At 44.8% G+C, this 22,822-nt stretch overlaps 1 protein-coding gene across 3 annotated transcripts in view; it reads right to left on the bottom strand.

The window, feature by feature from the left end:
• The window catches only part of PRKCB (protein kinase C beta), a 308,559-nt gene that overhangs the window by 42,236 nt on the left and 243,501 nt on the right, over positions 1-22,822 (bottom strand). For 2 of the 3 annotated variants that reach the window (XM_087417139.1, XM_087417138.1), the window contains exons 10-11: positions 14,772-14,945; positions 1,243-1,334 (exon numbers count right to left, since the gene is read on the bottom strand). In XM_087417139.1, coding sequence (XP_087273265.1) covers positions 1,243-1,334; positions 14,772-14,945 — 266 coding nt within the window. The remainder of the gene's footprint in view (positions 1-1,242; positions 1,335-14,771; positions 14,946-22,822) is intronic. The other variant, XM_087417140.1, reaches the window with a different exon arrangement.

Below are 22,822 nucleotides of genomic sequence, written 5' to 3'. Positions count from 1 at the left end.
TAATAACAATCCTATAAGGTAGGTCTTACTATTACCTCCTTGTTCCTCAAAAGAGGAAACTGAGGTTTGGTGACATGAAATAACTTGGCCAAGGTACATAGCTAATGAATGGCAGCCAGGATTCGAATCAGCATCTGCCTGAACTGTAAGCTCTTAATGAAGGCCCAGAAGGAACGAGGTTTTGAGAGAACCAGAAAGCCCAGTTTATACCACAAGGGTTAGGGAGGGCTCTGGAGTACTATGTTAAGTGCCCACACGTCTTGTGTGATAATGGGATTAAGGCCTGTGGTGAATTAGATGTTAGAAATAAAAGAAGAGACCCAACCTTGTAATCCCATTAGAATTGTGCCAAGATATACGAAAGGCATGATTTGGAAGCACGAGAACGCAAACTTTATCGGAATATAGTGCTCACGGTATTCTTGGCAGGTGGGAGGAGAAGAGGCAAGGCTGATCTGAACAGGAGCCAGCAAGCCTCTGGAATGACAGGATTGGCCCTAGATGAGCCCTGGGGGCTTTCTAGAGGGACAACAGGATCTTAGCACACTCTCTGGGAGAGGTTATTCTTGCTAATCCTATGACTTGCCATGTCCCTGTTCACCAACAGCAGGAGACAAACATGATGAGATTTGTATTCTAAAAAGAAAAGACTGGCAGCCTTGTGGACTGAAGGGGACAGAACTGACTCAACAGGGGAAACACATTTCCAAACACCTGGAATCAGACTCCTCACCCCACACAGCATAGCCTCTATGCAACTCGGTCTTTCATCTCCCTGGAATGAGGGCATCTAAGAGAGAGAGAGTGGTGTAGGACAGAGAACGTGAGCAAAGGAGATTTGGGTCAGAATTCTGGATCTGCCTCACACAGCTCTGTGATCTTAAGCAAGTTTCTAAAAACTCTCTGGGCCTGGCACATAGTAAGCTCTCAATAAATACTGGCAAATGAATAAACAAAATCTATAATGATATTCCCCAAGGAAGCTATAGGGCCTTTTCTTAAGAGTCAGGGGCAGGAATTAGAGATAAAGAAACAGGTGTGGTTTTCGAGCTTCAAGTTCTTAGCTGGTATCAGGAAAGAAAGAAGCACCCCATATCAAGCAGAATGCCCTTTGCCCTTGGCCATACATTTCTCATGAAGAAGCCAAGGATGTTTAAAATCCCTATTCAGCTACAAACTCAAGGGAACTAACAACACACCCGTTTATCCCAAGGGAAAAGCACAGCACAAGGTCCCACTTACACAGCGTGAGGCTCCTTAAACCGGCCAACTTGTTGGATGTGGTACATGAGGTCACCCCCGTTCACGTACTCCATCACAAAGTACAGGCGGTCCTGGAAGAAGACAGCAAAGAGCAAAATCAACATCCTGCAGTTTCTTGGGTTCCAAGTGGAGAGCAGGGAACAGCTGGGATTTATGATCAAAACCACCAGGACGCTTTGATAGGCCCCTAATTCCCAGGCCCATTGCTTCTTCAAGTGTAGTATGCATGCCAGTGAGCATAGGTGGCACAGGAATTTGTTTCTTAATTAATAACTCTAAGTTTATATTCATTTGCATGGGAAAAGGTAATTAGCACATTAATCTTGTGACTTAATGGATATTATTGTTTAGGAGAATGCTAATTTTAATAAAAAGTGGGAACTATTAAGTAAATCATATTACAGGTAACAGGTAGCTGTGGTGGCCAACCTCCATGATGGCCCTCCAGTGATTTTCATCTCCTGGTATTCACGTCCTTGTGCAGTCCCTTCCCTCAAGGAATAGGACTGACCTGTGTAACCAACAGCATATTGTAAAGATAACACTGCATGACTTCCAAGACTATGTCATATAAGACATCACAGCTTCTACTTTGCTCTCTCTTGGATCACTTGCTCTAGGGAAAACCAGCTGCCAAGTCATGGGGACACTCAAACAGTACTACGGAAAGGTATGTTTGGCAAAGAACTGAGCCCTCCTGCCAACACCCAGCACTGACTCCTCAGCCACATGAGTGAGCCACCTTGGAAATGGATCCTCTAGCCCCAGTCAAGCCTTCAGATGATGGCAATCCCAGCTAGCAAGTGGACTGCAGCTTTCATTTGAGACCCCAAAGCCAGAACCACCCGGGTAAGCCACTCCTGAATGCCTGCCCCACAGAAACTGTGAGATAATAAATGCTTATTGTTGTTTTAAGCCCCTGAGTTTTGAGGTACTCAGCAACAGATAACTAACAGAGTGGCTATGGGGAAAAAAATGAATTGTTAAAGTTTGAAAAATAGTAGCTAGGAGGGCCTATCTAGAAGTAAAAGAGTTTGAGCCAAACAAAGAAATCTATACCCCACTCAGGGAATTTTTTTCAACATGTCTTTCAAGGGAGATGTGAAGTCAGGGGCTTGTCCTGCTCAGCTGTGGATGCACCTACTGTGTGCATGACTAGCACACAGTAGGTGCCCAGAGAATGGTGCCAAAGAGACTTTATTTGAAACCCACCTCTGCCTCCTGATAGCTGGGTGTATTTGGAGAAGTTATTAAACATGTGGGACTCCTCATCTGTGAAATGGAGATAATAACTGAACCACAATGTTGTTGCTGGGATTAATGTGACAGAGGTGTGTTACGGTCCTTGGTCAGCACCTACAGGAGATTTGCCTTCTCTCCTTCCATCAAAGGGTGTCGCTAAATGAATGAATGACTTCACCTCTCCTTAGAGACTTCCACTTGGGTCAATGCCACATGATCAACTTAAAGAATAAAAGAAAGAGGATGGAATGGAAATTAGAGTGCCCTGCACAAGGTACCACTAGGTGTTACTCTGTGACATGTGTGTTTTGGTTACATTTATATGTTGGGAGGGCTGGGTCGCAACGTAAAAGGAGGTTTGCTGTCAAAAGTCACAGAGCTTTTGTGCGGGGCTATACAACCAGGAGCAGGGTAGTAGAGAAGCGAAGTGGAGGGTCAAGTTTCCACTTTTGAAATCAATGTAAGATTTGAAGTCTCATTCCACTACTTACTAGCTGTGCAACATTGAACAGTTAACTTAACCTCTCAAATCTTACCCGTAAGGTGGACATTATTCACCTGCCCTGTAGAGAACCAAGATGACGTATGTAAAGTGTCTAACGTGACGTTGGCCGTATAACAAACGTTTAATCCATCCGTTAAAAACTCTTCCTTATAGTGCATAGAACTTTATCTTATATATAACAGCCCTATCTGCATTTATCAAACGTGCATTGTCTAATAATTAGAATCACAGCAATAATGAAATAAACCTGTCATCTTCTGAGCACTTATGATGTGACTGAGCCAAGCGCTTTATATATTTTGTCTCACTTATCTCTCTCAACAACCCAACGTGACCAGTATTACTATTCTCACCCTTTTAAAGTTGTGAAAGTTGAAGATCAGAAAGGGTAAGTAACTTGCCGAAGGCCACTCAGCTGTTAAGTTGCAGAGCCAGGATTTGAACCCGGGCAGTTCCTTCCCACAGTCTACACTTGCAGTCTCTTATTAGGCTGCCTCCCGCATAAGATTATGAGCTAGACATTGTATTGATGTGTGGGTGTGTCCTCCCCTCTGATGGCGTACAGACCAGGGCAGGAGAGAAGGGACATAGAGACCCAGCCACACATCAAGACAGAAGCTGGCAGGTCACAGAGGAGGAGTACAGGTTAGTCAATTTTTTTTGAAATGTTGACTTTCTCAGACCGATACTACTTCACCCTCTCAACATCTCTAATGAGAGGCAGAGAGGGAGGCAGAATTATCACTTCTGTTCTCAGCGTCCAAGCCACATGAGATTTGCAAAAAGGTCACATACAAGTTAGTGGCAGAGTGGAGACACTCAGCCAGAACTGCCGACATCCAGCCCCTGGTTCTTTGGGTTTTTTTTGATAGAAAACAAGCCTAAAAATAGCATCTGTCTTTGCTGCACGTTGAAAAGAACCAAAACACTTGCTTTTAAAAATTATTTTTAAAACTAGCAGATGGCATCGGCCACAGAGAGAGAGTAGTGAGTGAGGGAGAGATTTTACTTGCTTGCTTTCTGCTTGGAAGAACCCAACTCGCCCCCCAAACTCATTAGTCAGAATCCCGACATTGGGGAGAGCTCCATTGTGGGTAATGCCTCATTCTGTGGTCTGTTTCTACCACTAAGCGTATGCGGGGACACCCTGAGACCCATCATCTTTGAAGTGTACTGAGTCTGCATTTGGCACATCAGTGCTTCAGCTATTAAACATTATGGCATCTCACTGTCTTTTCATTTTCCAAACAAATAGTTAATGATGCCCGTTGTATGCGAGGCACCATTCTACTGCCAGAGATGCTGCTGTGAATAATCCACGATGTCCGACGTGAAGGATTCCCCAGATGAGTGAGGGAGACCAGATAAATTTCCAAACAGCAATGTTTCCCAAAAGGGGGTGGGAGATAATTTTAGGTGGGCTATGGATGCATATGTTTTTACCTTTATAGGTTTGTGTCTGTTTTATTGCATATTGTGAAAAATATAACTAGCACTTGAAGCTCCTTATTTTATGGTTATTATTGCTGAAGAGGGAGACTAGAATGCATGGAGTTAAAAAGCAGAAGGGGGCAAGGTAAGATGGGACCAGATTATGATAAACTGCCTAAGGCCCGCAGCCCAAACCTCAAGTATGTCATATTCTGGCTTTGAGATCGTTACCATGTTGGTCTGCCTCATCCACTAACATTTACTTATTTTTAAATATCTTTATTAACTTGCTTTTTTTTAAACTTAAACACAGTTATTTTAAAATTTTAAGACTTCATATATAAATGGAAATTCATTGTCTGTAAAAGATAAACGCATACCTGGAGTCTATCAACTCTATGCTGTATCCTGTCTGGCTTTGGTACCCCAATCCCTTAAATGACTTATTTTTAAAACAAATGTAATTTGTCCATGTCCCACCAGTTCATCGCCTGCTCCAAAGTAAGGAACATCGAAATTTGGAAAACACTGCCAGAGGCAATCTAGAGCCAATCTTGAGCTGAGAAGTGAATTTTAGAACTTTTATTGAGCGTTTGTTTTTGCAAGTCATGTATTAGGTGTCAAAGGGTCAAAAATGATGAATAAGATACGGACCTGGCCTTCAGAGAATTCAGAATCGTCGTCAAAACAAATACACAACTAACTCAAGCCATCATCTAAAACAGAATGTGATAAAAGAAATTGCACGAGAGGCGTCAAGGGTGAGCTCTGAGGACTTGAGCCTTCACCAACTGCCTCCTGTTGGCACATAATTATTCCCCTCCATGTGCCCTGAAATTTGACTTTGTTCCCCACTCTCCCTATAAAGTTATTTCCAGGCCTCCAAAGATCTTCTTAGAGTCACATGCAGTGGTTTTTGACTGCTACTTATCTGCTGGACTCCACGCCGTGAAAATCAAAAACTATGTACTGCGTATCAACTCAAGGCCCAGCTTGGCTCTCTGCTACTTGCTCAGTTTTCCAAGGAGGACATGTCATGGCTCAAAACTTCAGTTCTCATCTCTCTGGGCTGATGAATCTTGACTTATATTTCTATCCTCTCCCTTTCTCCTGAGCTCCAGCTGGCTCCAGCTGGTTGCAGGACGTTTCTATGTGGGTGTTCCACTGTGAACTCCAATTAAAAGCTCAGAGAGGCGAGCTCACCATCCTTCTCTTCAAACTAGCCAGTCTGCTCAACTTTCAAAGTGTTTCTTCCAAATTGTCATTGTTATTGCTGTTATTCTTCATGGCACACTGCCCTTATCCCCTAAGCACGAAGCAACTTCAGTTAATTTTAAATTTCCTTTCTCCTTTATCTCTCATATTTAATCATTAAATAAATAAATTAAATTAAAAGTCTGTCTGCCACCGCAACATGTAAAATGGTTGGATAGAATTTCTCAAATTTGGAGCGTGAGTATGAGGGTAGTCTGATTTAAAACAACGACTGGATGGGATGTGAGGAATTCACCTGGGGGGTCCAGGATAGGGCAGAGAATTCAAAGAGGTAACCATTCTTCCTCCAAGACAGGTGGAAGTGAGATGTGACATGATGCCCATGTGACTGCTAGAGGGACATCTGCCACTTTCAATATGATACCGTGGACAGAGCAAATCAACAACGTAGGCAACTCCAAGAGCACGTCCCAGGCTCTAAGGCAAACTGCAGTAAGCACTTACCTAATTAATGATCTTGAATGATTTCCCAAGCTGATCGGTGAATTAATCCTGTCTGTAAGCTGTTCCCCTTATTGCTCAGATCCATCTGTTTCTCTCGAGAAGCCGTGCAACGCTGTAGTTAAGAGCCTTCACTTTGGCAAGAGCTAGCCGTGGGTTCAAGTTCCACTTATACTGCTTACTCACTCTGAGACCTTGCATCAGATACTTAAACTTCCTCTGCCTTCCTAAAGGGGGTGCTAATAGCTTGTCCTTCATGGGGGTGTTGCAAAGATATTATCAGACGATGCCCGTCAAATCCATGCAAACTCACAGAGCCTCGCTCAAGCGAGCGTGTGGTCGAGGACGCGCATCAACCACAGCCTCTCTTTCCTCTGCAGTCTGTAGCCTTAGAACCACATCAGAATCAAGTAACTGATGCTCCTCTAACTTTCTTTCAGCTTTCTAAGCCTTGCCCTTCCACACAGACAGCACAGTCCTCGAGGGCTAGGCCCACCTCTCTTCTTCCTTGGAATTTTACGGACCTTTGATTATTGAATATGCAAAGGTCACCATCAAGAAGGCAGAGAGACCCAGGCTGTGTCTATTCCTACCCACTCCAGCTTTATATGCGTGGGTTGCATTCCTGGGTCCTTTCCTGCACTCAAGATCCTCAGAGGGCTTTAGTTGCTCAAAGCCCTGACACCTGAAAAGCTCTCCCCAGCTTCCTCTCCTTGGAGGCACTGAATGCCGTGTTTGCCAAGGCTATGTCCTGCTCCAACCTAGTTAGCTTCTTCGGACTTAAGATGATGTCTCCCACCTGACACAAGCACCAATTATTCCTGCCCTGTAGAAACAACCCCTTCTTAAAGGTTCCTACTAAATTAGTAGTAGCCAATCACCAGCTGATTGGGCCAGGAATAAAACACCTGACCTACACTGAACCAATCAGATTCTCTTTCCTATGAGTATTAATTGGAACTCAGGGAATTTGGTGGCAAGGCAAACTGCAAGGGGCTAGAGAAGCCATGTTACCATGAGCAGGGGAAAACAAAGAAAGCAAGGAGAAAGAAATAGAGATCTCTTGTAGAAAGATTTGGAGTTACAGATTCTAGCTCCCCATGAGGCTAAGGCACATCATTGCCTTTGGGGTTTTCCTTCCAATAAAATCTTTTTTTTTTTTTAAATTAACATCAGCTGGTTTGGAGGAGGGAGTGCTCTATTTCTCGCAACCCAACCACTGCTGACTGAGACTACCACCAGAGCTTCCGACAGAAATGCCCTTACATCGAAACCATATCCTTGGACATAGCTGCCAACCCAGAGCTGACCCGGAGTTACCAGGACGCTTGGACACTCTCAGGGCTCAACAGACATGCTGTCTGGGGCCAACTCTGCAAATGGAACCCTTCTCACCCCCTTCCCTCTCCCCTCTTGCATTCTGCCTTGACACTCTTCCCAGTATGCCTTGCAACTGAGTTCTTGCTGGGCCACCACAGCAAATTTGGGGAGGAAGCAACTTCTGTCCTTCAATGACTCATACAATCTAATTCTATTTAAAAAAGAAAAAAGAAGTGCATATGTTCAATTGAAAAGAAAACATTTAAAATAGATGTTTTGCTAAGGAGACTTAACTGCCTGTGCCCACTGGCAGTTGGGAAATTGCATGAATGTGCCGGGCTGACAATTGTCCCCGGGAGAAAATGCAAAAGGACGGAAGAAACGTTATCCTTTTGTGCCCATGCAGCAAGGTGCCCCTCCAGCCCAGCTCTGATAATGCCAGTAGCCTCCATTTATCATTTACTCTGCACTTTGTACAGCATCTCTTTTAATCTTCACTCATTATGCCCACTTTAAAGATGATAAAACCAATATTCAGAGCTGTTAAGTGACTTCCTAGAGGTCACACAGCCAATAGCCAATAATCACAGACCCACATTTATTTGACTGAGGAGCTCATGCTTATCTCTTTGTGCTTCTAGAACAATTCACCTAACTCCATTCTCCCAAGACCAGTTCATCTAACGAGCAATTCTCTAAAAATTCAACCCCCTTCTGATGCCTCTTGCATCTACATGCGCATTAACTTTTGCTGTCCTGTGGCAATTAAACTGTTTTATTATAGACACTTCTGAAATAATATAAATTCAAAACAAAAGACCATTACCACGGACCCCTCCCTAAATCAAAAACCAATGTTTTGATTTGTCAGTGTCTCTTTCTGATTCTTTTCCACATGCATATTTAGTTTTAACACACTTAGAATAATCTCTTAAATAGAATTTAATATCTTACATTTTCTGTTAACATTGTGCCATGTATATTTTTCAAAGATTTTTTTAATCCAACTGTCTAAGAATACTTCTGATGTAACTGTGCTTTGTGAATAAGTTTTTAGAAGTTAAATTTGCATCATTTTAAGAATGACAAAAGTTATTTTGTATATGGGTGGGTGTCTTTTTCCTTTTATCTATTTTGACCACCTTAGGGTTTTTTGTTCTATTAAAGATCTCATATTGTCAAAATTCTAAGTCTCTAGCAAGAAAAACATATCAAATTTGCAGCATGTTATATTAGGTTTGTCATTTTTTAAAGGTAGCTGATTCATAAAGGAATTCTGGGTCACAAAATACAAAATGACAATCTACTCAGGCTACACTGGCCTCCTAACTGCTCCTCAAACACACCGAGCATGTTCCTGCCTCGGGCATTTACACTCACTCTTCCTGCTGTCTAGAACACTTTGCCCCCAGATATCCACATGCCTCGCTCCTTCACTTGTTCTGGTCTCTGCTCAAATGTCATCCTTATCAGAAAGACCTTCCCTGATCATCCTATCAAAAACAGCATTTCTCTGTCCCCAATCCACCCACATCTCTCCCCTTTATTTTTTACTATTCTTGTTTTTTACCTGTCTCCCCCATTAGAATGTAAATTCCAAAGGGACAGGGACTTTATCTCTTGTTCACTGATGCACCCCTCACAGTGATGCAGCTCAGTCCTGACACATTTATTTCAACAAATAAATATTTGTTGACAGAATTAATGTGCACGAGTACCCTCTGTAGACTGGCAATAATGATCCGACTTTTAGGGATACTGCCCATTGCAGCCTAGGCTGCCTCCTCCTCTGGAGCACCTATCTGGGGGTCGGGGATATGCAATTCTAGAAGGTGAACGTGAGCCAGATAACCACCTTCATGGGCCTTCCCCAAAAAGGGGTGTCACTGTCCTGCTCACCTGAGCCACACTAACAATGGTTTGCCTCATATATATGCAGTGGTCCCTAAATTTGAAAATCATTCCCACTAGAAAATCTTTCTAATTGTTGCAATATCCTTGTGGGATAAGTAGGTGACTTTTTCGTAGTAGAAAGAACACCTGAAGGGGCATTAGGAAACCTGCCACTTATCAACTGTGTAACCAGAGCCCTTTCATCTTTCTGAGGGTCGATTTCCTCTGTGCGGAAATGTGGGCAGTAATACTTGCTCATAGTGTTCTTGTGAAAATTAGACGTAATCATGAAAGTGAAAATAATTTATAAACTAGAAAAAGAATCCGGAGTGAAAGCAGAGGCAGGATAGCAAGGCTTCGGAGTTTGGGGTTCTGGAGTCTTACAGAATAAATCCCAGCGCCACCACTTACCAACTGTGTGGTACTGCACAATTTACTTAACTTCTCTGAATACCAGCGTCCTTATCTATAAACTGGGGATAGTACAGTGCTCACCCAGTAGAGGTGTCGGGAGGATAAAAATAGAGAACACCTGCAGAGTGCATAGCAGATGCCTGACACACGCTGAAGTGCTCAATAATGTTAGCGGCTGCTTTCTGTTGTTGTTGTTTTGTTTTGTTTTTTGGTGAGGAAGCTTAGCCCTGAGCTATCATCTGTGGCCAATCCTCCTCTTTTTGCTGAGGAAGCTGGCCCTGGGCTAACATCTGTGCCCATCTTCTTCTACTTTATATGTGGGATGCCGCCACAGCATGGCTTGATAAGCAGTGTGTAGGTCCACACCCGGGATCTGCATGCGCGAACCTCAGGCCAGTAAAGCGGAGCACACGAACTTAACCACTACGCCACCGGGCTGGCCACTGCTTTTTGTTGTTTTCGTCATCGCTGTCAAGACCATTTTGGTGGCAACTCAACCTAATGTACTAGCAAGAGCTTGGGCTCTGAGTTCAGTAGGCCCATGACCCCATGCTGTGTCTACGGAGAGCTACTCTGCATCTGAGATCCTCAACCTTTTCACCAGCAAAGTGGGATGATAGATAGTCCCTTCCATAGCAAGATTTTTTGTGAGGCTAGAGTGAAATAAAGGCTTTGAAGGCCCATATAATGGTAGATGCTCGGATGAAAAGTCAGTTCCACTTCAGAGACGAGAAAGCTCATCACCATGTGCCTTTACTGAGCAGGTGAGAGCTGAGCAAGGCTTGGTTAGGGCTCCACCCCTGCTGGAGCCTGGAGACAGGCTGGCTGTTGGCCTTCTGCCCCAGGGGTGTCAGGTACAGTGGAAATCGGGAGATCCACACTCAGCACACTCAAATACCTCACAGTGTAGCAGTTAAGTGTAAAACCCCTTAGAGCCAGGCTGCTTGGGTTAAAATCCTGGCCCTGAAATGTACTAGCTGTGTGGCCTCAGTCCCCTCATCTGTAAAATGGGTGATGACAGGACCCATCCAAAGGTTGTCATGCGGCTTAAGAGTGTTAGTCCTGTGCCTGAGGTAAGTACGCATTATTATGTCTTTGAAATAAATTTATGTAAAATTGAAATATATGTGGTTAGCCAAAAAAAAGTAAGTTAAAAAAAGTAATTGAAATCGGGGTCTTTCACTCAATGAGCATCTGCCGCTGGGAGAATGTGAGAAGGGAGGGGTATCTGCTTTTCCCTCAGTTGGCCGTGCTCAGCCCCCAAGGGCCTCTAGCTCACAGTGAGTACATCTCCTCAAGCCAAGCACAACTCTAAGGTTTAAAGTTACCTGCTTCCCCCAAACCACACAGCCCCTAGAGACAGGGCAACTATTTCACCTGATCCTCACCAATGAGAAAGCAATCTGCTCCACCCCTGGCCTTGCTGGATGGGGAGAGTGCGTCGGTCTCCAACGCAGGGACTTCATCCCCTCGCAAGACTCGAATCCACGGAACCCTCATCTTCTAGACTCTCTCGGCTCTTAATCTCTTCTCTGGCTTGTGACAACTCCTTGAGGGGACCCAGGGCGCTACACAATTTCCATGCCAACCCAGCCCTGCTGTCTAATTCCAGAAAGCATACTGAAATACAAGTTAGTGAGGCAGCTCAATGTTAAATGAATCATCTCAAATTTACTCTATCATTTTTAAAACAGTAAATTACAAACGAAGATATTGTACTTTAATGAATATTAGCCACAAATGACTAATTTCCTCTAATCTCAACACATCCAACTGAAATTGAAAACTGCTGCTGTGAGGGAGCCCAGCCACCTCCTTGAGAACAAGATCTCCTTTAGTCTATTTACCAGACTGAGACCGTCCCTCACCTGGTGATGACAGGGGAGTCAATTTGGGGACCGCCAATGGAAAAAAGAGACGATGTGGGCACAAGGGAGTCTAGAGGTTTAAGAGTCTAGTCTAGTCCTGTCTCTGCCACCAGTGGAATACCTCTAGGCCTTAACTTTCCAAGGTAAACTAGAGATCTGGACTAGTAAGATATACGCCCTTCCCAGTCTTTGCCAAGTCCCCATCTGATGTGAATTATTGCGCACTTAATATTTTTCTTTACATGACTCTCTTCTTTTACTCAAAAATTTTATTTTAAAAGTGAACTTTAGTCGCCTTGGGAGCATAATAACGAACCAATTCATGAAAGCTGTTCGATAACAGGAAAGAAGCACGCATTTATCCCGCCTTCCCTATATGACCTGTACCACCAGGGAACCAGGTCATAGATAAGGCAGCCTCTCTTTATAAAAGCATTCCAACTAATAAATGAAAGAGAAATGATAGGATTAGGATACCACAATCCTACAATCCTTAATGAATTAATGGACCCACACACTGAGATCAGTGCTTGCCAACATCACAAAAAAAGAGCCTTCGGATGAAAGAATACACCACCTCCTGTGGGCTTGCCCAAGGGATGGAACCTGAGTCTGACCAAGCCTCTGGGTCAGCTACCAATGTGCAGGAAACACAGAGGAAAGAGGAAATGCGTGGAGGTAACCCACCACTGTGTGATCAGCAAGATCCAGACTGAAAACGCACGGGTCAAACAGCCCAGGGTCTCCAGCAGATAAAAGTGATGGATGGAAGAGATGGAGGAGGAAATCACTATATTAAAAGACGCATCAAATTTCTAAAAATGGGAAAGATTTTTGGGAAACTATCGTATCAAGGGATGATAAAACTATAAAGACAGGCAAGGAAGTCAAGCTACCATTTGGGGGGAGATTGGGATTAGAAGGCAGAAAAGCTTCCAGAGAGGTGGCCAAAGTTCTCTTTTTCGACCTGGGTGGTGGTACAAAGAACCTCACCTTATGATAACTCATTACTAAAACATCTATTTCGCATGGTTTTCTATATTAGTTTTATAATATCTCAAAATTAAAAAACTTTATATTACTGTCATAAATTGAAGAAATCTGTAAAAAAATATATAAAATGAAAGCCAAACAATGACCTAGAAACTGCTGTTTCCCAAAGCTTAGAACCTGAAGCCTGGTACCTTCTCTTTGTTTAAAAAACAAGCGTTGGAAAGATGTTACGGGAATCCCAGCACCAAATGGAAACATTCTCCTTGAGATACTCAAGAGAACCCGAAGTGAACCCAACACGGGGGATGTAATTTAAAATCCATGCACCACCCAGAACCACCCTCCATACTACCCGGGACCATTTTGCACAGTGGTGCATGCTCTGTACTTTGGCAAACACGATTCCAGCTCTTAGTCTTGCCTGCGGTGGAGCAAAGGATGTTCCTGCAGCCCCGTGTTGCCCAGCAGACCCCAAAGAGGCTGGTGGGCCAAAGCCCCCTCAGGGAATCCTGTACATATTTGCCTGAAATGTTCCCTCCCTTGACGGCCTGTGGTAGGGAAACTGTCTAGGATTTGGGGAATCTGGCCCCTGCAAAAATCGTCTCATCACTCAAAACCAGATGCCGTTGTGGCAATCAGGCAAAAATCTGTGGACTCATCCGCCTCTCCGAGTTCTGCCATCATATCCCCTATGCGTTGTTTTGTAACTAACTCCACATCTGTTTCTTCTGCTCTAAGACCACGAACTTCTCAAAAACAGGACCTAGCTGACTCAGCTCTATACCTCAGCACTTAGTCAAGGCCAAGGCTAAATGTTTGGGAAGCGAATAACCAACATCTATTGAGTGTTTACCAGGTACCCAGCACTGTGTTAAGTGCCCTCAGGTGTAATCTCATTGCCTCCTCACAACAACCTCGGATGTAGCTGCTACTATCTCATCCACCCTACAGATGAGGAAACTGAGGCCCAGAGAGGTTTTATCATTTTCCCATGGCCACTCAGCCAGTAAGTGACAGAGCCAGGATCTGAACCCACATCTTTCTGACCCCAAAAATGTATCAAGAGACTACTTTGAACAGGAAAGGAACGAGTTCTGGTTCTCCCCCTTTCACACAGGGCAGTTCTTCGCCTGGCGTGTGGTCTGCACTGAGAAAACCACCCAAAATCCAATTATGGGTCTTTCTAGGCCGGGAATCTTTAACCTAACTTAGCAGAGCACAGAACAGAGGAAGTCCCGATCTTTAAATCATGTGCAACATACAACAGCATCCCATCTCACAAAGAGGTTGAGCTCTAAAATTAGCATGTAGGGTAAGAGCTGGAGAGAGTCAAAATAATCTTGAAAAATCCCTTCAAGCATCTTTGAGTCACTGGGCCACTGGCCCTTAGAAGGCAAGACTTAACTTTGTCTCTCTTCGCATTTGGGCTCTGGCCTGCCCGTCCTTAGGGGTGAGGGCCAAGGTCTAACTAGAACAGGGAAAAGGTAAGAGGTTACTTAAAGGGATGTCTCTTGCTCTTGCAAATAGGGTTGAAATCACAGTCAATAGTGACAGGGGACAAATGCCCCCTTCTCTTCTCAGGAGCCATGGCTCTGAGCTCACAGACCCTGCCTAGGACACTCTGCCCCCTCCCTGGGGGGTCCTCTGAGGGCTGCGTTCTCAGGCAACCCCTCCTCCAAGAAGGTCCACGAAACTTGCAGAATGTACTCGTGCAAGTATCTGAAGGGTCTGGAGGGCTGACTGCAACCGTCTAAAGTCACAGCGTAGGGACCTTTCACCCGTTCCCATCTGGAAGTTCTGCTATTACATCTCACACTGTGAGACCAGAAATCCTGAGTTCCTGTCCCCAAGTCACCTTTTGCTGTCAGGGAAAAGCCCTGCTCTGTTGGTTATAAAACCAATTGCATGAGTTCCTTTATCTTTGTTGAAACAGCATCTGCCTCAGGGGAGAGCACGTCTCAACAGCAACCTCAGAAATTCTCAGCAGCCTTCCCTGGGCCCCAGACCTTCCTGTCCTAGAATGGGTGAGGCCCAGGGGTCCCTGGAGGTGGGTGCTGCTGGGATAGCTTTGGCCAAATCCCGGTGAACCCTGGAGGCGGAGTGGCCGGGGCCCCCGGGCCAGTCACCATGGTCTGGAAGCAGGAGTGCAGCTGGGTCAGGAAGGGCGGCTTCCCGGGCAGGGCCAACACGCGCTTCTCCACCATCGTGCATTCCACGTCATCATCTTGGATCACGACATCCTTCTTGAGGATCTTCACGGCGTAGAGCTCATCTGTGCCTTTTCGCTCTGAAAGCATGACCTGGAAAGTGAGCAAGCGCGTCAGGGTAGTTGGAAGGGGCCCGGGGGAAAGCCACGGGCAGCTGAGGCTCATTCAAATCCATCCCAAGCTTTATCCAGATGCCCTCTGTTGACACTGCAACAACAGATAAAGTTTTCCACAGACCTCACACTTGGAATGGCTGAACCCAGTCAACAGAGGATGGTTCCAAGAGCAATGATCCAGTATTGACCCCTTTGGGATATGTATCAATGCCCAGCCAACATGGTTAGAACATAAACCCCAGAGGGCAAGCATCTTTGCCTGTTTTGTTCACAGGTGTAACCCAAGAGCCATAATGGTGCCCGGCACATAGTAGATGTTTAATAAAGATTTGCTGAATGAGGGAATGAGTGAATTCCTGATAAAACTGAATTTGGGGCTCTTGTTCCCTATTCATTCGATGATTTAATATTCATTAAGAGCCTGCTAGGCACTGGGGACACAGCATAAAACAAGCAGGCACATTCTCTGACCCTGCACTCCAGAGAGGAAGGCAGACTTCGGACATTAATTACAGGGATGATTAATGTAATATTTTAACATCCTCTCCTGTTGTGCCGGGGCTTCTTTCCATGCAGCTGTGGTCACCATCAGGGCATGTTAATCACTGTGGCTCATGATACATCATTATTTTCACTGGTTCTGACTATGCCAGAGGCAACAGTGACCAGCAGGTACCATTCTCAAGAAGCCGCTTAGGAAGCACAGGGTAAGACCACATTGTATAAGACCCAGCCTGGTCTGGGGGCTTCTGGGAAGGCTTCCTGGAGGAAGAAGTAATCAGATTGAAGTATTTATTGCATGCACTATATCAGATATTTTGCACACAGTAATATCAATCACCACAATATTTTTGAGCACATAGCAATGTGCCAGACAATGAGTGGTTTTCATTTATTATTTCTCATTTATTTTGCTTAAGACCCTAGGAGATAGGTACCATTCAGAACCCTATTTTATAGAGAACAGAGGCTCAGGGAGGGTAAGTAACCTGTCACACCACAAATTCAGTTAGGGACAGAGGCAAGATTTGAACCCAGGTTTACCTGACCCCAAAGTCTCTGCCTTTAAATGCTTCACTTGCTCCAGAAGAACCCTCCAGGAGTTTAGGTGGTGGAGGAAATAAAATGCTCACACCCGACCCAGCTGGAGGACCAGAGAATGCATCAGAGACCTGGGGCCAGAGGAAGTGATGCACAGAGGGAGCTCCAGGCAGGAGGGCAGCTCAGCACACTCCGCTCAGCTCTTATCCTAAAGGTAAGAGGTCTGACTGGACTCACGCACGGAAGCTTCCAGGCCGAGCTCACCGGCTCACACAGAGGCCCCGTCTCCTGCCCTCACCCTCTTCTCTCTCATCACAGCCAGGGGTGGCCCTGGGTGACACTGACCCAGGAATTTAGAGCACTTAGGAAGAAAACTGCCTGGCACACTTCCACAGCAACAGGACGTTCTCAGCCTCTTTCTCCTCCAGCCCCACCACAGAAATATGAGCTGCCAAGCTGAGCAGGTCTTATCTGCCGGCATCGACTCAATCCTCACAGCAGACCCACCAGGACACGCGGCAGGGCAGGGCTCAAAGTGCTGGCATGTGTGTCTCAGTTTATTTCCCATCTCCCTCCATCTCTCACTGGTACCCAAGAGCTGTTTTCCCTTCCCCAGCCCTCGGCAAGGCAGAAACAATGGCTCCAGGAAGCCACTGTCCTGAGATATACAGAGTCCGGTGGAGAGAGGGGAGTTCTGCTCCCAGATTCCAGAGAAGGCTGGGGCAAGTGCAGGGGGGGCCAGGGAGGTGACTTGGCCAGAAGAAGAACGGGTAGAAGGACTGGGGGTGGGAGGAGGAAGAGCCTTCAGCTGAGAGGATCCCAGAGTACCGCAGGAGGGGCTCAGCACGGAGCTTTGTTCGCGTGTGGACAGCCTCCCTGACCCACCAGACTGGTCCAGGCACCACCTCACAATCCTGAATACTTATAAACATCCCCACCCCCACTGCCCAAGAACACAGGGGCGGGGCCCTGGGCACCCTGAATGCCGATGCAGCCATGATAGCACATCTCAGCCCCCTGCTGGAGGAGAAGCAGGACAGCTGGCTGGGAATTCCCCATGCACCAGGGGCAGGGGTGGACACCCTGCATCTGCTTCAATTATCCCCATTCTACAGATAAGCAAACTGAGGCTCAGAGAGATTAAGCTGCTTGAGCTAACGATTGCTCTAACAATGCAGATCTCACCATGCTACTCCAATGCTGCAAGTCTTCAGTGGTCCCTGCAAGACACACAATCCCATAACCACGTCTTCTTTCTTTTCCTTTCAATATTCTGCTCCCACTGCCTGCAATGTCCTTCCACACAGCTCAGATGATAACCCTCAATGATCCACCTGGACCAAATGGGTCACTCCGTCCTCTGGGCACCAGGACGGCATTGTGTCTATGTCAGTTTTTAACGCAGGCTTTTCCAAACTTCAATCAATCCTTCATGTGCCTTTTTCACATCTTTTCTTACCATCTAAACTGGTATTTGCTTAGTATTTTTAAAATCTAGTCACTTTTTTACTTAACTAAATTTATCTGAAATGGAAACTTTATATTACCACTATTAACGGCAAACCTGTATCACCAGCCATAAATGGAAGATAAGCACAGAAATGAATAAGAGCAAAGCAGTGCGAGGAAATTCTAGCTCAATACTGCTGGCTACTGAAGGTTTTGAGTCAGGCCCCACCTCTTCTCCTTGCTTTAACAAAAATGATATTAGCAAATGTTAGAGAACTATTAGGGGCATATTGTCATCAAATGAGACCTTCTTGTTTGAGTAATTAGAAAGACTAAAAGAAAACATAAAGAGAGAATAATGGGATATCATGATGTGATATAAATTTACATAATATCACATCTATGTACCACCTAAAAAAAATCTCAAGTACTAAATTAAAATCATCTTACAAATCATCAGTGCCACGGCTTCACATCTTAGGAAATACTGTTGCATTTGTAGAGACAGGTTTTTCAGTCAATCAACAGGGCTGTGTAAAGATTCTCATATCCTTGCCCTATCCTAACCACATGGGTAGAGGGAAGAAGAAGCCAGTACGAGACAGCACCTTTAACATCATGCGAGTGGTACACAAATGAGCCAAGTTTGGGCAATTCCCTTATATTGGTTGAAGGGAAACAGAACTGACACACACAAAACATTAGTAACAATTTAGATATAGAATTGAATCAAACTCTAGAGCAGGAGTCAGCAAACTTCTTCTGTAAAGGCCAACAGTAAACATTATAGGCTTTTCGGGACAATCTCTGTTATCAGCTACTTAACTGCACCATTGTAGCACTAAAGCAGCCATAGCCAGTACACAAATGAATGGCTGTGTTCCAATAAAACTTTATTTGCAAAAATATATGGGGGCCAGCCAGTGGCGTAGTGGTTAACCCCACTTCGGAGGCCCAGGGTTGGTGGGTTTTGATGCCGGGTGTGGACCTATGCACCATTCATCAGGCCATGCTGTGGCAGCGTCCCATATACAAAATAGAGGAAGACTGGCACGGATGTTAGCTCAGGGATAATCTTCCTCAAGCATAAAGAGGAAGATTGGCAACAGATGTTTGCTCAGGGCCAATCTTCCTCATCAAAAAACAAACGTGGGGGGCCAGGCATCAGCACTTTGCTGACTCCTGTTCTAGAACATGTGTTTCAACAAAGACCATGAAAAATAAGAGCGACTACATTATCAAAAGTGGCTGCAGTTTAATTTGGAAATGAACCCTAGCATGTCTTTCATTTCTTCCAACTCATTATTAGAAGAACCCTCTGATTGGTCAGTGGACCCATCTGGCCATAGATGATTGGATCAGAGGTAGATAACTGATCTAAGCTGAGCCAGTCAGATTCTCTCTCCTAAGAATTTGGAATTGGGGTATTCCAAGTAGTTAGTCCTGGGCCCTTCAATAGAGAAACACACAGATCTGCCTAGAGTGGTCCTTTTCTACCACCCGCAGGCAAAGAGGAATGAAACAGATATGTGGGGGAAAAAGAAGGTTAGAGAATGAGCAGAGGCCTTGCTTTCCAGTTTCCGGTTCCAATCTCTCATGAGGCTTGGCTGTTTTCTATTAGAAACCTCTATATCCGTCCAATCAAGTTATCATTTTTATTTATATTAGTTTGAGTGGATTTCTCTTTCTTAGAGATGCTGTAAGACAAAATTATTGCTTGGGTAGCTCAAATTCTTTTTTTTTTTTTTTTTTTAATTTTTATTTATTTATTTTTTTCCCCCAAAGCCCCAGTAGATAGTTGTATGTCATAGTTGCACAGCCTTCTAGTTGCTGTATGTGGGATGCGGCCTCAGCATGGCCAGAGAAGCGGTGCGTCGGTGCGCGCCTGGGATCGAACCCGGGCTGCCAGTACGGGAGTGTGCGCACTTAACCGCTAAGCCACGGGGCCGGCCCTCAAATTCTTAATAAGAATTTCAGGAAGCCAAATAGCATCAGGTCAGGGCGTGACCTAAAACAAGGCAGATTCCATTCTGTATAAGGACAGTGCCTCTTGCCTGTATCAGAAGCCCTTGGGGGTATTTGTTTACAATACAGATTCCAAGCACCTTCTCTCATCCAGAAGCTCTGGGCTCTGGCCTGGGAGTCCGCATTTTAACAAGTGCCTCCCTTCCTCTTCACTCTAATCACTAAATTTGTTCTGCGGTACTATCAAAATTGATTCATTTAATATGGTGGTTAGGAAGAGTCCACAGGTAAAATAGAATCCTTCTATCTTGATTTTCCTGACACTTTCCCAGCAGTCGTTAACGGGGGTGAGAAGGGAACTTTCTTTTGCCCCTTAATATTCTAATTAAGCTTTCCTTTTCAATAGGAATCTCTCTGCCCCCTCTTGGAGAACTTTTTGAGAGCTTTCCCATGTCATGAAGGAAGTGATATTCTGTGGTGGTTTCAAAACATATCTGCAACAGAATCAAGAACCCAGAAATAAACCCATGCATTTATGGATGGCTACTTTTTGACAAGGGAGCCAAGAACATACAATGGAGAAAGGAAAGTCTCTTCAACAAATGGTGTTGGGGAAACTGGACAGCCACATGCAAAAGAATGAAAGTAGACCCTTACCTTACACCATACACAAAAATTAACTCAAAATGGATTAAAGACTTGAATGTAAGACGTGAAACCATAAACTTCTAGAAGAAAACATAGGCAATATGCTCTCTGACATCAGTCTTGGCAGCATCTTTTCGAATACCATGCCTCACCAGGCAAGGGAAACAAAAGAAAAAAATAAACAAATGGGACTACAGCAGACTAAAAAATTCTGCAAGGCAAAGGAAACCGTGAACAAAATGAAAAGACGACCCACCAACTGGGAGAAGATATTTGCAAATCATATATCTGATAAGGGGTTAATGTCCAAAATATATAAAGAACTAATACATCTCAACAACAAAGAAACAAATAACCCAATTAAAAAATGGGCAAAAGATCTGAACAGACATTTTTCCAAAGAAGATATACAGATGGCCCACAGGCACATGAAAAGATGTTCAACATCACTAATTACTAGGGAAATACAAATCAAAACTACAATGAGATATCACCTCATGCCTGTCAGAATGGCTATAATTAAAAAGACAAGAAATAACAAGTGTTGGAGAGGATGTGGCGAGAAGGGAACTCTCATACACTGCCGGTGGGAGTGCAAACTGGTGCAGCCACTATGGAAAACAGTATGAAGACTCCTCAAAAAATTAAGAATAGAACTACCATACGACCCAACTATTCCACTGCTGGGTATTTACCCAAAGAACACGAAAACACAAATGTGTAAAGATATATGCACCCCCATGTTCACTGCTGCATTATTCACAATAGCCAAAACTTGGAAACAACCTAAGTGCCCATCAAAGAAGATGTGGTATATATACACAATGTAATACTATTTAGCTATAAAAAAAGATGAAATCTTGCCATTTGGGACAACATGGATGGACCTTGAGGGTATTAGGCTAAGTGAAATAAGTCAGACAGAGAAAGTCAAATACTGTGTGATCTCACTCATAAGTAGAAGACGACAACAACAACAACAACAACAAACAAACACATAGAGACAGAGATTGGATTGGTGGTTACCAGATGGGAAGAAGGGAGGGAGGAGAGTGAAAGGGATGATTACGCACATGCGTGTGGTGATGGATGGTGATTAGTTTTTGGGTGGTGAACATGATGTAATCTACTCAGAAATCGAAATAATAATGATGTACACCTGAAACTCATATAATGTTGTAAAGCAATGTTACCTCAATTAAAAAAAAACATGTCTACAAACATTTAATACTCCTCAATCAAGAGGCAGAGTCTATGCCCTCTCTGCTTAAAGCCGGGCAGGCTTTGTGACTGCCTCAACGAACAGAAAACATAACAGAAGTGATCCTGCATGACAGCTGAGGCAGTAGCTTCTGTCAGTTTCTCTTGGGACGCCTACCTTTGGGGCCCTGAGACCACTCTGCTGGCAAGACCACAGAATGAGATCCTGTGGAGAAGCCCTGAGACTACATGGACAGCTTGGTGCTCAGACAGCACAAATTGGGGCCACACTGTCCCAGCTCCAGCCACTGTAAGAGAAACCCCGAACCACAACCAACCAGCGAGCATTCCCAATTTCCTGACCCACAGGGACCAGAAGAGATAACACATGATTGTTGTTTGAAACCTCTGAGTCTGGGGAGGACTTGTTATGCAGAATGGACATGTACGTTCATATATACACTAATGCAACCCAGTGTTATCAGGTGTGGTCCTGTTACCTTGGCTTGTTTAATTCTTGAGTTTGGTTATGCACACTCTTTTCAATCAATTTTTTTATAACAAAGGCTTCAATTGAGAGGGCCAACAGAGATGGAATTCATTCTGCCTTCCAAATATATCACCTTTCCTAGTCTAATCCAGGACCTGGAAGGCTGGCCACTGCATCCATTCATTCAGTAAACATTAAGTGTCTAGGTTGTGCTAGGCACTAAAATAGGCACTGGGGAGGCAGAATGACAAGGCCCTGCCCTCACGAAGCTTACACTCCAGCACAAATAATACCTAATTCAGTCATGATTAAACCCCTGACAGAGAAGTGCATGGTGCTCTGCAAGTGTTTACATGGAGGACTTAACCTGATTTGGTGGGTCAGCAAATGACACTCTGAGGAACTGACAGTTAAGCTGAGACCTGAAGTATCAAGAGGACTAGCCAGGTTGGAGATGGGGGAGGCATCTTCCAGCCCAAGGGAAGAGAACTGTGCTCCCTTCTGATTAAACTCCCTGGATCCATAAAGCCTGGATCCTAGAATCACTGTAGGAAGTGAGCACTGAAGCTCCAGAACTCAAATTCCAGGTCCAACTCCCAACTGAGATGCAGCAAATGACTGTCTCCTGCAGAATCCGAGAGACCCAGCAGCCAGAGCAGCACTGGTGCTGACTGCAGTGACTGGACAAAGAAAAGGTGATGTATCGTTCAAAGGGAATGGCCCAGGCATGGTGGCGCAAGCGGTTAGGTGCGTGCGCTCCGCTGCTGGCGGCCCGGGGTTTGCAGGTTCGGATCCCCGGTGCACACCGACGCACCACTTGTTAGGCTGTGCCGTGGCAGTGTCCCATATAAAGTGGAGGAAGATGGCCACGGATGTTAGCTCAGGGCCAATCTTCCTCAAGAAAAAAAAAGGGGGGGGGAGGATTGGCATCAGATGTCAGCTCACGGCTAGTCCTCCTCACAAAAGAAAAACAAATGTGTTTGTGCTGGGGAAAGAAAAGACAATGTTGGGAGGGAGGGTCAGCAAGTGAGGGGAGGTGGCTGGCTTGGGGTTGACAGGAC

The sequence above is a fragment of the Ceratotherium simum genome, chromosome 26, assembly GCF_057802395.1.
Source record: "Ceratotherium simum simum isolate JZ-2026a chromosome 26, ASM5780239v1, whole genome shotgun sequence".
NCBI classification, from domain to species: Eukaryota; Metazoa; Chordata; class Mammalia; order Perissodactyla; family Rhinocerotidae; genus Ceratotherium; species Ceratotherium simum.
This window is presented reverse-complemented; position numbering and strand designations above follow the sequence as displayed.